Here is a 16771-nt window from a genome sequence, read left to right as displayed (position 1 = left end):
TATACGCAGGTGCACGCACACATAACTACATTTATGCTTCTTTTAAAAAAAAAAAAAAAAAAAAAGGCATTAATTTTTTTTGAGGAAAAAACATAAAAAATATATTTATATTATTAATAACATCAAATGGATGTAAAAGGTGAAGAGGTTGGATGAAACGGAAAGGGAGAAAAATGGTAAATGAAAAAAAGAGCTAAACTTATATGAATAAGAAAATATGATTACATGCCTATGTTAAAGACATATACATAATGGGAAAGAGGTACTTGTTTTAAGTAATTATTACTATAAGAATATTATCTACTTAAAAGTCTAAATACTTCAATAAAGAAGAATTATTACCCTTCCTACCCCTTATAACGTATTTATTATTATAACAACCGTTAGAACAATTATATTTCTTATTAACCATTACATAATCATGTTCACTCATTTCTGCATTTCGTTCATTTGTACACAATTGTTCAAGATTCAAATATGCCTTATTATTACTATTATTTTTATTATTGTAGTTATAAATCTCATGATTATTATTATTAATGTTCCCATTAATATTGTCATTATTGTTGTCATTATTATTGTCATTATTACCACAATTATAGCTATTTCTTTCCTTCTTTTCCAAATTAAAAAAGATACCATAACCAATATTTGATATGAAACTTCTTAATTTATTATACTTGTATTTAAACATATTTAATTCTTCATATAATTTATTGTTTTCCTTTTCTATCTCTTCAGTTGTGTATTTTAACATTTCTTTTAACTCGCTATACTTTTCTCGCTCTATTAAAACTCTGTTGCAGGAAAGGAAAAAATTGGGCAAAAAAAAAAAAAATGTGTACACATGTATACATATATATATATATATATATATGGAAATATACTAGTAGTGTAAAAATAAAATTTTTAAGAGTAGAAGATGCAAAATAAAACTACGATATGGGAACGGCCTATTAATGCCAAAACAAAATTTAACGTTACACGTCTGAGTTAGTATATTTCGTATGATCTCTCTCTTTTTTTTTTTTTTTTTTTTATTGTTTTGTTCATTAGTTAATTCCCTACATATTTTGAAGATTCCTTATGACATTTAAAAAGTCGTCTACCTCCCTTTGGTAGAAACTCAGGTTTAGTTTTGTTTGGTTGAGTATATTTACCATATCTGGACATATATTATTTGAGTATAAAACACTTTTTCTAAACAATTTGAATTTCATTTTTTTTTTTTTTTTTTTTTTTTTTCGTTCTTTTTCACGTTTATACTTTTCATACTGAAGTAGAATATCTTGTTCCTTTATGTCAAGTTCATCCCGTTTGCTAAAGGAGCACATAGCATAGTTTTTTCCCCCTTTTTCAATGTGTGCATTATTTCCAATATTTGGTACATCTATTGCACTTTCTGTAACTTTTACTTTTCCATCAATAAATGTTTTGCTTTTATAGTTGTTTGTTACCTTACTTCTTGGGCTACTTTTACTATGCTTAAAAGATTTCATCTTATGGCAACCTAATATATTCAAATTCTCATCTTCAACATTTAATTTTTTTTTTAATTTACTACCATTGTTATTATTACTTATTAAGTCGTTATTTTTTTCTCTGTCTATTTTTTCATTATAATTTATATTTTCATTATTAACAGAAGGTATTATTTCCTCTATGTAGGCTTGTTTTAGTGAGTTTGATTTGAGTTCGATCTTCTGTGCATCTAAATTATGATTGTCCTTATGAACATTACCATAATCATGAACCCCATGCTGATCGTTGTTACGGTTACTGTATTCATGATCATTTATTTTTTCATTACCATGACCTCCATAATTATTATCTTCTTCATTCTTTGTACTTCTTTTATTTTTCTTTTTCGTTTCTCTTCTTGAACTTTTCTTTGACATTGTAGAGGAAGCTGTACGGAGCGAATATGAAGACTTCAATTCCTTGTAATTATTAATATTCTTAATTATTTTGTTTTCATGATTTTCATCTGATGATGTTGTTATATTCTCATTTTTATTCGAGTGTTCAAATTTTATGTTTCTACTATTTTGCACTGCTATTTCTTTCATTGTTTTCTAGCATTACGCAGATATAACTGTGCGCACGTACCTGTCTATACATATATATATATATACCTATTCATATATATACATATATATGCATTCCCACAGACATATACATAGATATTTGAATTTATTCACTTAAATAATATACGTAAATAAATGCTAAGCTTACGTAAGCTAAACAGAAAACAAGTACAAACCTCGTCTAATACAACCATGAGGAGAAAAATGGCTATCTAAAATCAATGCATACTTTTAAAATCTAAAAACTATGCAAAAATATTAAAAACAAAAAAAAGGAAAAAAAAGAAAAGGAAAATGAAAAAAAAAAAAAAAAAAAAAAAAAAAAAAAAAAAAAAAAAAAAAAAAAAAAAAAAAAAAAAGAAAAAAAAAGAAAAAAAGGAAAAAAAAGAAAAAAAGGAAAAAAAAGAAAAAAAAAGAAAAAAAAAGCAATTAATAAAAGTGAATATACCAAAAATCTTAGGCATATTAACCTATATAATATAATACTTATTAATACTTGTTATTTTTTATGGTGCGTGTATAAAAAAAAATATAAGTTAATTACATGATTTTGTTCTTTCAAGTTTATAAAATAATGCAATATATATATATATATAAAGTTCACTATTACGTAATAGTAGCACACTGTACAGCTTTCGCGTTAAATAATTTTACAGCATTATTCCAATTAACTTAGTTACATGATATGCATTGATACGAATATATATACATATATATGCAACTTTTAAAAAAAGTAATAATTGCTGTTTTTTTAATTATTTTAATTTCATATACATTTGTTTATGTGAACATTATTTTAAAATCGTGGATAGATAGACTCTTTTATTTTATTTTATATTATTTATTTTTATTTTTATTTTTATTTTTATTTTATTATTATTTATTATTTTTTTTTCATTATTTTTTTTTGTTTTTTCGTTATTTCGTTTTGTCGAAATTAGTCCATTTTAACAGAAAAAAAAATTAAAATAAAATAATTCTTGGGTAAATTAATGTAAGATATAAAAATAATATAAATGTATAAATGTATATAATATTATATATATATATATATATATATATATATGCCTTTCCTTTATATATATATAAGTATATATTTATATATCAGTAAAATATTCACAATATAATTAAATAAATGTTATCTGAAGCAATTTTTTTTATGTTATTGTGGTAAAAAAAAATAAAAAAAAAGAACATATAAACTTCTGAAACGTAGTATATAATAATATGAAGTTTTAGAATTTTTTCTTTCTATTTCTTTTTATTTTTTTTCCTTTTTTTTTTTTTTATTTTATTTTTAAATGAAAGCAATTAGGGGGTAATATATATTTTATATACGTATAAATGCATATATGTATAAATGTATGTATAGTTACCAATAAAAGGCAAACAAAATTGGGAAAAAATATTAAACGAACATTTGATAAATTACGAAAAAAACAAAATGCAACAGATATATATAAATTTCATCATGATCAAAAGAAGAAGTGCGATGATGGAGTGATATACGATATACAATTTACAATAATAAATGCATATAAGAATAACAATAAATTTTTTTCTGTGAAAAATAAAATAAAAATTTTGCTTTTTTTTAAAAAACTGTCACCATCATATATGTACTATACATGTATGTATATATACATATATGTTTACATATATATACATATATGTTTACATATATATACATATATATATATATATATATATATATATATACATATACCTATACATATATATAATGTATACGTGTATGTGTGTGTTTGTTTATGTCACTGCCTCATGGGATGAAATAATTTTACGTTAGAACATTTTTCTTTTTTTACTTTTCCTTCCACTGTTTCCAACATCCGTTTCTTCATTCATCCCATCATTCATTCGTTTATTTTTTTGTTGTTGCTGTTCATCTTTGCTAACTTTTTACTTTTCTTCATTTCCTTCTTATTTCTTTGGTAAAATTCATGAAAAAGTGCCTGAGCAAATACCATAAGTGATATTTGCCGTGTTCATAAAAAATCCTTCTTTTCAACTGCACAAAAGCTTTTTTTTCATTCCCTCCCATTTGTTTATGCATTCATTCATTCGTTCCTATTTTTTTCATTGTTTTATTTAATTATTTATATTATTACTATACATTAATCTAACATTTTTTCACGAATTTGAAAAGAAAAAACAAACAAATAATAAGAAAACCTTTTTTACACATCTGTGCATCTGTTCCATAACATTGATTACTTTTTGTCCCTTTTATTTTGAATATTCTATAATCAATTGTTTTCTTTGTATTTTTATTCTTTTTTTTTTTTTTCTGTCCTTTTTTCTATTTTTTTTGTCCAATATTGCTGCAATATATATGCATTAACATACTTACACAAATATTCATGCATATGTATCTATAATATATGCACATATATATATATATATATATATATATATATAAGTGCGTGTGTATATGTATATATAAGCGCATAAGCATACCGCTATACATATGTTACATTATGTACTTGTCTGCTTTTTTTTTTTTTTTTTGTTCATAAACGTTTAAATCTTTTCTTTTATCGTTTCCTTTTTTGATTAATCGAGCTTTCAAAACGTAGTAGCTTGGGAGAAGTTACAAATTAAAAGACGTTCTATGTGTATGTATATACGTATGTTTGCATGTGTGTATATATAAGCATACATGTATATACACATAGGTGTATACTTGTAGGTATATGTGTATATGCGTATATACATCCATATGTGCATATATACGAACGAGTACCAGCTTTGAGTGGTGTATATCCAGAAAAATAGTGAAGTCTAGAAAGGAAATCTTAAAGTGTAAAAGGATGATATCAAATTATATAATTCACATCGGGAATGATATTATAAACAAGAGAATAAGGATTAAAGAACTGCTGAACAAGTATGAAAGGAAAATATTAGAAAAAAATGTGAACGCCTTTTTCTATATACTAATAAATTTAATATTTAATTTGCCCATTGAGAGATTTCGATTAGTTATTAACAGAAAATATATATTTTTAAAAAAAAAAAAAAAATATGATATTATTTTTAATATAACGAAGAAATTGCTAATACTTAATAATATAGATATAAAAAAAGAGTTGAACAATTATATAGAGAATAAAAAGTATTGTATTGACACCAATCATGAAATAAATGAAGCTTTATCATCATGTGCGTGCTCCTTTTTTTACAACGAAATGAATTTAAAAAGATGTGCCAATCCCACAAGTACTACACTGATAGATAATATATACAAAAAGGAAAATAATGGTAATAGAAAACATAATTTATTAATTAATGAAAAGAAAGATATGTCCCCTTATAACATGTTGTCAAATATTATTATAAATAATCCGGACAAATTATATGATAATAAAAAATTATTTTATGAAAATTATATATTTGAAAATGCTAAAGGCTCTTCTTCATCCTCTTCTTCGTCCAATTATTTAAATTATTGTGAGAATATAAAAAATGATTTTAATATTAAAGAAAAGAAAAAACATTTTTTCTCCTTCAATTCCTTTTATTTTAAAGAAATAAAAAATAAAATTAATGAAATTAAATTAAAATCAAATGATGAGTATTACAAAAATATAAGTATATCATGTGAAAATAAGATAGACACGACAAGTAGAACAATAAATATGTGTAATACGTGTAATGCCTGTAATGCACGTAACGCCTGTGATAAAAAAAATATTATACTCATAAATCAAAAAGAAAACAAGTCTTCAAATATTAACATTTTTGATGAATTTCTTGATATCTATTTACTATTTCGTTTAAGAGGGGGAAAGGGAGGTTTTGGTGCCAATTTAAGAAATAAAAAAAAAAAAAAAAAAAAAAAAAAAAAAAAATTATCTAGATGATGCTTCAAGAAATTTAAAGGGAAATAGAATATTATTAGACAATATAATCGAAACTACCGAAAATCTTATAAAAAAAAAAAAACAAGAACAAAAATTAATTGACAAACTGAACAATAATAGTTCACTTCTTATTAGTAATAATTCGTCTTATGATAACAACGATGAAAAATGTTTAAGTAACTACATTTTTAAGGATGAATCAAGAGAGGAGGAGATTTCCCCAAATTATCTGATAATAAATAATAGACAAACGAACATCTTACGTGATATTGTTGCAAATGGGATTAACCAGGAAAAAAACATGAAAAAAATTAAAACAAAGAAGGATATTGAAAAAAATGCAAAAAAGGAAAAAAAGGCAAAAAACGTCAACCTGAAGGCGATTGAAGATATGTATGGTCAACTGTAAGCAAATAGTAGTTAAAACCTGGAGAATTTTTTTTTTTTTTTTTTTTTTTTTTCTCAATATTTTTTCCATACAAGTTAATAATATAACCATTAAGCTTTACGCGAAATGAGAATTCTTTTTTTTTTAATATTTTTGCATTCAGTGTGCATCCAACAACGTTGGGTCAGTTACAGGGATTTCCTGTTTTCGTCCACCTATACGTTTAATGGTATGTACGTTTGCACACATGTGTGTATATATATGTAATAGATTTGTGCGTATATACCGCATATGCATGAGTGCGGGAATGTACATATACATAATATATATAAATATATATATATATTATATATATATATATAATATATATATATATATATATATATATATATATATATGTGTTATATTTTATTTTTTTTCACTTTTCATGCATTATGTCCCTCTTTTAGTACCTGCCCAGGGGACGAAAAATTTCGCGCCTTAAATTTATTTCACCATTTGCAATTTACATTACACACTTTATGCTTCACATTTTACGCTTCACATTTCAGGGTTTATATTTTTTTCTTTCAATTTTCATTATATTAATGACTAAATCCCAATTAATTTTATAATTTTACTTAAAAACATTCATTGGTATTCTTTCCGATCCGTGTAATGACTGGAAAGAAAAAATCCTGCACACTTGAATTTATATGTGTTTGCGCAGATACATAAAATTAAATAAATATGCTTCATATGATTTAAAGGTTTTTAATGAAAAGTTCATAGACTTGTTGGCAAAGCAGCTGTTCTCTTCTCACTCAAAAATGAGGGGATATACATATATACGCACATATACATACACATATGTATACACATGTACACTCCATTCGCGGATGTATTCCCCACTTCACACTATCTTGTAATATGCCTTCATTCATATAATGCAATTAGTAATAAATTAATTCTGCTCCCTTCTTGTTCTGATTACGAAAATACATTTATAAGCAACTACATGCACAGACAATGTCAAGGCAAGGAATAACACAGGCACTTGTACATAACGTTTAATTTAAAAAAAAGAAAAATAAGATAATGTCGAAAAAGGAAAAGTGTACGTAAAAGAGAAGGAAAACAATGTATACATCGATGCAGTCGCTGAATGCAACCAACGACATAACCACTGGTGCAAAAAAAAAAAAAAAAAAAAAAAAAAAATTATTAGAACCAATTAAATGCACCCGATACATGCCATGAAACACTCCTTTGCAAAGTTTTATTATAGATAAAAGGATTATTTTTCGCCATTAAGTGTTTACATATGTTCTCCTGTTCGCAGGGGCTGCGCTGACCTCCCTAGCTAACATTTTGGCTATCGGTTTCATCAGGGACAAAGTCGACGTTAATGTTATACATAGCGCAGTTTTTGAAAACATTTTTTGCTATATTTTCGTTGTTATATTTAATTATTGCATATTTCTCTCCAAATGAAAATAAAGAAAAATAAGAAATATGTTCATTTAAAAAGATCGAATTATTTTGTAATAAGTAATTACTCAAGTCTTCGTTGTTTTGAATGCTGTTTAAGGAGTTCACTTTGATCGTTGTGCCACTCTCTACATATGCACTCCCGCCGCTATTAAACCTATTGTTATCACTGTTATTTACGTTACTATTACTGCTTCCAATGTTATTGTTGTTATTATTATTTCCAACATTGCTTACAATGCTCTTTGAACTACTATTTCCTGAAGTGTTTCCTGTAATGCTTCCAGTAATGTTTCCTGAAGGGTTTCCATTATTATTTCCACCCTCAGTGGTACTATCTATAATAGCATTGCTTCCAATATTATTACCATTATTTATTCCAACGTTACTATTGCTATTGTTTGCATCGTAGTTGTTTACTATAACCGAATTTGTGCCTTCAGTAAAATTTGTACCATCACATTGATTGTTTAAAACTTGTATCCTTGTTTTAATATGGTCAATTAATGCTTGTAATTTCTCTCTAGTCGCGTCTGTTATATTTTTACTGTTAAACATATTAATGTACTGATTTAATTTCTCTTTACATTTTCTTAATAGTTCTTTTTGTTTTATACTCATAATCTGTTGTCGCTTCTCAGTACTTAAGGATAAAAATTTTTTTTCCGAAATATTGGGTGATACATATTTATTACTATTAGCTTTCTCATTATAATAACTAATTTTTTTTGATTCATTTCTAAGCTCAAAATGTAAATTTTTAAAATGATTTGGTAAATTTTTATATGCATTAAGAGCACATTCAGCTAATTCGAACTTTACTATAAATACATTCTTCCCCTTTATATAACTGACAGTATCAACATTTCCATATATAAAACATAAACTATATATAAAATTTTCATCACTACATTCATTTGTTATATTGTATATATATAATATTTTTGCTGTTTTCTTATTTAATACATATTGTTCACTTGAGTAATAATTTGAAGAGGAACTCATTAAACTATTCGGGTAGTTGTTACCATTCATCATTTGATAGTTCATATTATAATTACAATAGTTGTTATAGCTCCCTGGGGGGTAACTCGCGTTACATATACTAAAATTGTTACTAAGACTATTACTATTTCTATTGCTATTGCTATTATTGTTACTGTTACTATCAATATTACCATTGCCATTACTGTTACTATTGATAATAATATTACTGTTACTGTTACTGTTACTATTACTATTACTGTTATAGCTACTGTTATTATTAATATTATTATACATTAGGTTCATGTTACCGCCATTATTGCAAAAACCTTCTTCATGGAAATACATATTGTTATTACCTTCGTTCATCTTAAAGACTGATTTATTTTCTTCACTACTATTGTAGTAGCAGCTACTCTGACCAGTCACACCACACATATTGGTAGAACTGATCATGTTTGCAGAACTACCCATATTATTCGCGTTCATCATGTTAGCACCACCATTCATGCTATCAAAATTATTAATATTGTTCATGCTACTGCTATTATAATAAGTTACGTTCTTGTCGTAATTATTCATATCCCAGTTGGCTTGCATACTGTACCTTCTACCATCTTCCATATTGTATTAATGAAAAATAAAAAATTAGGAAAACGGAAAGGCAAGGGTAAAACGAAAGCAAAATTACAATACAAAAATAAAAGAAATATATATATATACATATATTTACACATATATATATATATACATATATTTACGCATATATATATATATACATATATTTACGCATATATATATATATACATATATTTACGCATATATATATATATATACATATATATACACATGCATATACATACACATATATATGTATATATGCGTACAAATGTAATAGTTAATTTTTCCCATTCGCATACGTCCAATAAACTTTAATGCTAAGCGAAGTTCATAATTGTAATTTGCAAACGATCAATTTAAAAGTATCACACATCAACTTTCTTTAATTTTTTTAATTTTTTCTTTTTTTACGCTATAATTAATTATATTTTTACCCATTTAAAAAAGGAACATACGCATATATATATATGATATATAATGTATAAATCCCTATCTTTGTATTTGTATGGCATATTGATGTATTTTTTTTTTTTTCCCAATTATATTAATTTTTTTTCTTTTTCGTTTTTTTCATATTTTTACTTTTTTTCGTTTTTTTCGTATTTTTACTTTTTTTCGTTTTTTTACTTTTTTTATTAATTTTTTTTTTTTTTTTTTTTCTTAAAAATAACGAAAAGATATTCTTAATATGATTTGTTCTTAAAAACGCATTTATAAATATAACATTATATATTACATATATACATATATATATATATGTACATAAATAATAAAATAGTTCTTTTCGTCTCTCTTCAGCAAGTTTTATAATAATTTTTTTTCGTTCTTGCCCTTTTTATTTTTTCATTATATTACTTTTTTTACAAATTTAAAATTGCTTCATGCGCATTTAAAAATACATATATCACATTGAAGTATATGTACATACATATATATTATGCATTATTAAATAGATAATTAGATATGTGCGTATATAATCATTTTTTTTTTTTTTTTTTTTTTTTTTTGTGAATATCTTACGTATAAGTCATTGTTATATAAGTATAGGAGCACATTTAAAAAATGGTATTCTCCTTTTAACGCTAAATATTCTTTTGAATTTTCTTAAAAAAAAAAGGAAGAACAAAGAGGAGATACGTAACTACATCATCCTCTTATCATAGGGAAAATACACTTATATTTTGTTTACAAAAAAGAAATATACAAATGTAATTATACGTTTAATAATTTATGTATACGTAAATGTATACAAACAAATGCATGTATATGTATGTATGTATGTATTTTTTTTTTTTTTTTGCCTTCTCAGCACGTACGTGCCAATCAATTTTCCCCCCAAGAGTCTAACAATTTAGAGTTTCATTTCTATTTCATTCTATAACCCTTTCTATGAGAATTATTAATATAGGGGTATGAATTGTTTAGTATTTAATATATGTATTTTTTTTTTCTTCTTCTTTTTTTTTTTTTTTTTTGTATGCTTCTTCACCAATTGGGGAATTCAAAAAAATAAAAAATAAAACAAAAAAAGGGAGCTTTTTAATCTCTTTGTTCCCTTTTACAAACTTAAAAAATTTGATAATTTTATCGATTCGAAAATTTGCTTTAAATAACAGTTTGGTAGTTTTATCTAACCACTTGATTTTAAGGACAAGTAGTGGATTTTGCTTGTTTCCATCCCTCGCCTACATTTATACTCAAAAACGTTTAAATAAAGCGTAAAGAAGTATTTATGTATATATTTACGTATTTATACATATATGTATATATATGTGTAACCTCTTATGTAGAACAACTAGCATGGACGGAGCTACTCCTCCCCTTTCTTCAACAAAAATTTGCTCAGCATATATTATTAATAAATGTGTGGTGTGTTGCATAAATAAAAAGATATAAAAATTTTCATTTAAATCGCTTCTTTTTTCTGACGTAATTTCTCAAACGATAAAAAGAACAGCATCGCCCTCAATTTAACATGAGTGCTCTGTAATGCTATATGGAATATAACTGGGAAAAAACATAAAATAAATTAAAAAATAAAAATAAAAATAAAAATAACAAAATGACAAAATGACAATGATAATGCTAATGACAAAAGTGCAAAATAACATGAATAATATAACCGACGGATGAGCAATCATAAAAATAATATCTTCTCTTATTTAACTTGACTTACGTTTTCTTCGAAAGTTAGGAACTTCAAAGAAATTCAGTTCAAACAGAAATTTTAAATAGGTACCATGTTTATTTTTTGTAAATAAAAACAAAATGAAGTACATTAAAACAAGTGGTAAATTTTGAAAAATTTTGCACCGTCCCGTTTTAATATTTCCGTAGAAAATAAAGCGAATATATAGCTTTTCTAAATTACGCAGCCAAGAGCAAATATATAAAAGAGAAAAAAAAAAAAAAGATTCAAGCATAGAAGTATGCAAACATAGGCAACACAAGCGTATGTATTCACATATATATATATATATATATACATACATATATATATACATACATATATATATATATACATACATATATGCGTGTGTGTATGTATATACAGAAAAACTTACTTGCGGTCAGAGCTTCTTGAACGTGCGAATGGTAAAAAGGGCATGGACACAGAATAACAAAAATACGGGAAAAAAGTGAAGGAGCAAATAAATTTATAGAGGCATAAATGCGCTATGGTAAAAATGAGAATGATGTAATTAAGGCTATATATAAGAAACAGAAAAAAAAAAAAAAAAAAAAAAAAAGGAAATAGATAAAGAAATTGACGTGGAAACAGAAACAACAAAAGATATAGAAAAGGAAAAGAGAAAGGAATATTAGTACAAAAGGAAAAAAGAAAGGATAGAATATATAAAGAGTAAAACTGTTGAAGTGCCAAACACTGATAAACACTGAAGGAAAAAAAGCGTGTATTTCCCCTACATGAGTGTTGGCATAAGCACTGGTAGATCAACCTAAGCATAATGAACAAGTTGATGATGAACAAGGGCTACGAGTTGAACGCGGAAAAACAAGGAAGTGCGGGCAATGTGGTAGATGCAAATTGCGGTTTTGTTGAATCAATTTTTAAGAATATAACAAAGAACGAATATTTTAGTGCAGGAGTTGGAATAATATCAGTAGGTGCATTTGTGACAATAGCAAACAGATTAAATAGTTCAATTTATCAAGCAGTTAAAAAAAACTTGTTCACATCTTTAGAAATAACTATTAACGATGCTTCATATTTTTGGGTAATGGAATACATAGTAAAGAAAGGAATAATAAGTAGACATTTAAGTTTAAAAACACAGATAATTAAAGAGAAGAATAATAAGAATACTATTTTTTCCTTTTTACCAAGTGTAGGTAACCATTTACTAGTTTATGAAAATAATATAATTTTTGTAGAACGGAATAGAGAGAAAAACATGATATCTGAAGTGAATAGATCATTACCATTTGAAAATGTCAAATTAAGTACATTCATTTGGTCAAAATATATTTTTGAAAAAATTTTAAACGATGCTAAAAAATATATTGATAAAAAGGAAGAAGGAAAAACATTACTATATAAAAGCTTTGGACATGAGTGGAGACCATTCGGTACCCCTAAAAATAAAAGGCCAATAAAATCAGTTATTTTACCTGAACACTTAGATACATACATAATTAATGATATAGATACATTTCTTAACTCAAGCAATTGGTATATTGATAAAGGTATACCATATAGAAGATGTTACTTGTTACATGGCCCACCAGGATGTGGGAAAACTAGTCTTATAAGTGCTTTGGCTGGGTACTTTGACTTCAACATTTGTACAATAAACATTAATGATATATATCTAACGGATGACAGATTCATACATTTACTTGCAAATGTTCCTCCAAAAACTATGCTCATATTGGAAGACATAGATTTTGTTTTTCTCGCTGCTTTTAATTCGGATAATGGGGGGGCAAAAGATAGTTCCACATCAACATTAAGTAGTAACTGCACACCGAGTAGTAACCCCTTATCAACTGCCCATTTGTCCAATTCCCCATTTGGTAGCCATAACAATCTTAGAACGTTAGGAGTATCATACAGTGGACTTCTAAATGCCCTAGACGGAGTGGTAGCTACAGAGGAAAGGATAATTTTCATGACTACAAATAATATAGATAGACTTCCTAGTACTCTTATCAGACCAGGTAGAGTAGATGTAAAAATACTTATTCCATATGCAGGGACATATCAATATCAAAAAATGTTTTTACGTTTTTTTCCTGAACATACAGAATTAGCTCAAGAATTTGCAAAAATTTTTCAAAACTTTCATTTAAGTATGGCCGAAATTCAGTCCTTCTTTTTATTCTCGAAACATGACCCCCATAAAACGATACAAAATGCGCGCGAGTGGGTCGTCTCCTACGCCAAAAGGCAAGGACAGTAGAGTGGAATTTAACGGGGAAGCGAAGCTGTAGAGCGATAAAAATGAGTTAAAATGAGCTAAAAATGCGTAAAGGGAAGGAAAAAAGCAAAGAAGCTTGCAAAAAAAAAAAAAAAAAAAAAAAAAATTACGAGTTAATTCCCTTAAGTTGTGCAACCTCTATGAACGGTACTATACATCCCCCAAATATAGTCTCCACCCCCACCAAAAAAAAAAAAAAAAAAAGCACAACTATTAGAGGAGGAGTTGAAAGAAGAGCTAATGTCGGAACGATGTGCAGATATATCATACGTATATTCATATATATATACACAGGAAAGTGGAGTTAGCATTTAAAATATAGAAGCATTCTTTATTTGTGATAAGGGACCAAATAGTAAACATCTTTTGTGGAAAAAAAAAAAAAAAAAAACATTCACGCATAAGGGAAGTGAACGCTTGAATGTTAAATAAAATAATTGGCATTTAAATTTTTACATATATCTGAGAAGGGGGGGAAACATATGGTAGTTATTAGACATTAAAATTAATTATTAAACATTAGACACTAAATATTACGTATTAAATATGAATTATTAAATATTACGTATTAAATATGAATTATTAAATATGAATTATTAAATATGAGACATTAAACAATAGAGATTACACATTAAATACTAAATATTAGGCACTACTCATTAAATACTAAATATCTGATGAATGCTGACCAGCTAATCTGTTTTGATAGGAAGGGCAACCTGTCAGGAGTTATACGTATGTCGTTCGCTAGGAAATGCTGATTTACACATTTATGCTTGCGCGCATGTATGTATGTATGCACCCATGTATGCGTTCGCGGCACTCCTCAGTTGCGCTGGTCCCCCCTTTTATGCCTTTTCCCTATGGCCTCCTCCAAGTTGTAATACCCGCGCTGATACAACAAGTTGTTTAGCTCCCTCTTTATTTTAACTGCAGTTTTGACTCCATTAAAAACCAAACAAGAGTATAACTGACAAACGGATGCACCTGCTTCTATTTTTTCTAAGGCATCTTCCGCACTAAATATACCCCCAGATGCAATTATTGGGATTTTTTTATTCGTATAATTATACATTTCTGCTATCAAATTTGTTGATATATCTTTTAGTTTTTGTCCACTAACGCCCCCTTTCTTATTTTCAAAACTTTTTATGTTAAAATTTTTTATAGTAGTATTAGAGATTATCATACCATCAATATCAGTTTCTAGTAATACTTGCGCAATTTTCTTTCTATCATTTTCTTCTAAGTCAGGAGATAATTTCACAAAAACAAGTGGTCTTCTTTTAGTCGTGTTTATCCATAACTTATTCTCATCATTGTGGTTACTTATGCTGTTAGTTATGCATAGTGCAGTATCTACTTCACTGTTTTTATCCCCCCTTTCCAACTTATCTATTTCTCCCTGTACACTCAGAATTATATTTTTTAATTTTGCAGACTCTTGATTATCCCTCAATCCTGGTGTATTAGGTGAGCTAACATTTATTGCTATATAATCTGCGTATCTAGCTATTTTCTTAATGCAATAACTTAAATCATCTATAATATTAATTGTATTTTTATTTTTCCCTATACTTACACCAACAATATGTCTACTTAGAATTTTATCCTTTTCTTGTCTTTTTCTAAATTCAATTAAATTTGTTGTTATTTTATCACAACCTATATTATTAAACCCACAAGAATTTATTATACTCTTTGTCTCATTATCTCTAAATATTCTAGGTTTTTCATTTCCTTTTTGAGGCTTAGGTGTCATTGTACCTATTTCTATAAATGAAAAACCTAATTTTAATATCGAATCGATGCTTACACCATTTTTATCAAACCCTGCTGCTACTCCAAACGGGTTTATAAAATTTAAATCCTTTATATTTGATAATGCATATATACTATCATTACTTGTATCATACGGTAATAATCTAAATTTTCCTAATAATAAAAATAGATCATGACATAACTCACTATCTATATATTTTAAACAAAATTTTAAAAAAACATCGTACATAAAAAATTCTGGATTATATGATTCAAAATACATATATAAGCCAAATATACAACTAAAAATAAAAAATAAAACCTTCTTATGTTTTACTCGTTCCCTTTTCATTTTTTCTTTGATACGTTTCATTTCCTCTTCTAGTGACTGCTTGGGGTTATCAGTTGTTTTCCCCACACTCTCTTCATTCTTTTTTATAATATTGTGGGGCATCGAACAAAAAGCCCGCAAATTTGGAATGAAGTGGGTAACGGGGTTTGAGCGTGGAGGTGGATGTAGATGTACACATACATATGAGCATGGGTATACGCCTGCTTGTGAGTGTGCGTTTAAGCGTAATGCTGCGCATGCGTGTAATCGTTCTTGTAGTGGAAAAATTGTTTCATATTTTTTATTTTTCCCATATAACAATAAATCCGCATGAAAATTGCTATAACTTTTTACCATCTTTTTCTTACTCACACTGCTTACCCCTATAAGGCTTTTTCTCCATAGCGACATTTCGTAAAATTTGTTTATTTTACATTCAACTAGTCTACTAATACATAAGCGATTTTGCATCATCTTACAGTAGCTCTTTTCCTTCTTCCTTAAAGTTCTGTTAAAAGTAACAATGCAACTGTTCAACATTTCAATCATCTTTCGAATGTACCACGGGATTGCTTAATTATTTACGCATTCTCAGAAACAGTATCTCATCTCGACACAAGAGGGGGTCTCTATAATGTCTGCACTCGAACAGCACTTCGTTCTATTCCCTTGCAACTGCTACAGTAACTACTAACACGTATACTAAAACTTCTATTTTTTACTTTTTTTTTTTTTTTTTTTTGATTGCTTCCGTAGTTTTCCTAAAACGATCCTCCTTCACAGTACGCAAAGAACGAATTCAT

At 26.8% G+C, this 16771-nt stretch overlaps 5 protein-coding genes across 5 annotated transcripts; 2 read left to right on the top strand and 3 right to left on the bottom strand.

Annotated features, from left to right (window-relative positions):
* Positions 1–304: 304 nt before the first annotated feature.
* Positions 305–2069, bottom strand: MKS88_003935 (uncharacterized protein; the record flags this gene model as incomplete). The annotated part of the gene is made up of 2 exons (XM_067217072.1): positions 305–797; positions 1069–2069. 2 exons carry the CDS (start codon positions 2067–2069, stop codon positions 305–307), a joined length of 1494 nt encoding a protein of 497 aa, XP_067072743.1.
* A 2849-nt stretch (positions 2070–4918) lies between these two features.
* MKS88_003934 (SDE2 domain-containing protein) lies at positions 4919–6380 on the top strand (the record flags this gene model as incomplete). The annotated part of the gene is made up of 2 exons (XM_067217070.1): positions 4919–5909; positions 6010–6380. The coding sequence occupies 2 exons, from the start codon at positions 4919–4921 to the stop codon at positions 6378–6380; spliced, it is 1362 nt and encodes a 453-aa protein (XP_067072742.1).
* A 1317-nt stretch (positions 6381–7697) lies between these two features.
* MKS88_003933 (RNA-binding protein) lies at positions 7698–9437 on the bottom strand (the record flags this gene model as incomplete). The annotated part of the gene is made up of 1 exon (XM_067217069.1): positions 7698–9437. The coding sequence occupies one exon, from the start codon at positions 9435–9437 to the stop codon at positions 7698–7700; it is 1740 nt and encodes a 579-aa protein (XP_067072741.1).
* Positions 9438–12403: 2966 nt separating this feature from the next.
* On the top strand, positions 12404–13858 carry MKS88_003932 (mitochondrial chaperone BCS1; the record flags this gene model as incomplete). Its single annotated transcript, XM_067217068.1, has 1 exon — positions 12404–13858. One exon carries the CDS (start codon positions 12404–12406, stop codon positions 13856–13858), a length of 1455 nt encoding a protein of 484 aa, XP_067072740.1.
* An 844-nt stretch (positions 13859–14702) lies between these two features.
* On the bottom strand, positions 14703–16517 carry MKS88_003931 (dihydroorotate dehydrogenase; the record flags this gene model as incomplete). The annotated part of the gene is made up of 1 exon (XM_067217067.1): positions 14703–16517. The coding sequence occupies one exon, from the start codon at positions 16515–16517 to the stop codon at positions 14703–14705; it is 1815 nt and encodes a 604-aa protein (XP_067072739.1).
* Between the last annotated feature and the right edge of the window lie 254 nt (positions 16518–16771).

Source organism: Plasmodium brasilianum, chromosome 11 (genome assembly GCF_023973825.1).
Source record: "Plasmodium brasilianum strain Bolivian I chromosome 11, whole genome shotgun sequence".
In the NCBI taxonomy this organism is placed as follows: Eukaryota; Apicomplexa; class Aconoidasida; order Haemosporida; family Plasmodiidae; genus Plasmodium; species Plasmodium brasilianum.
This window is presented reverse-complemented; position numbering and strand designations above follow the sequence as displayed.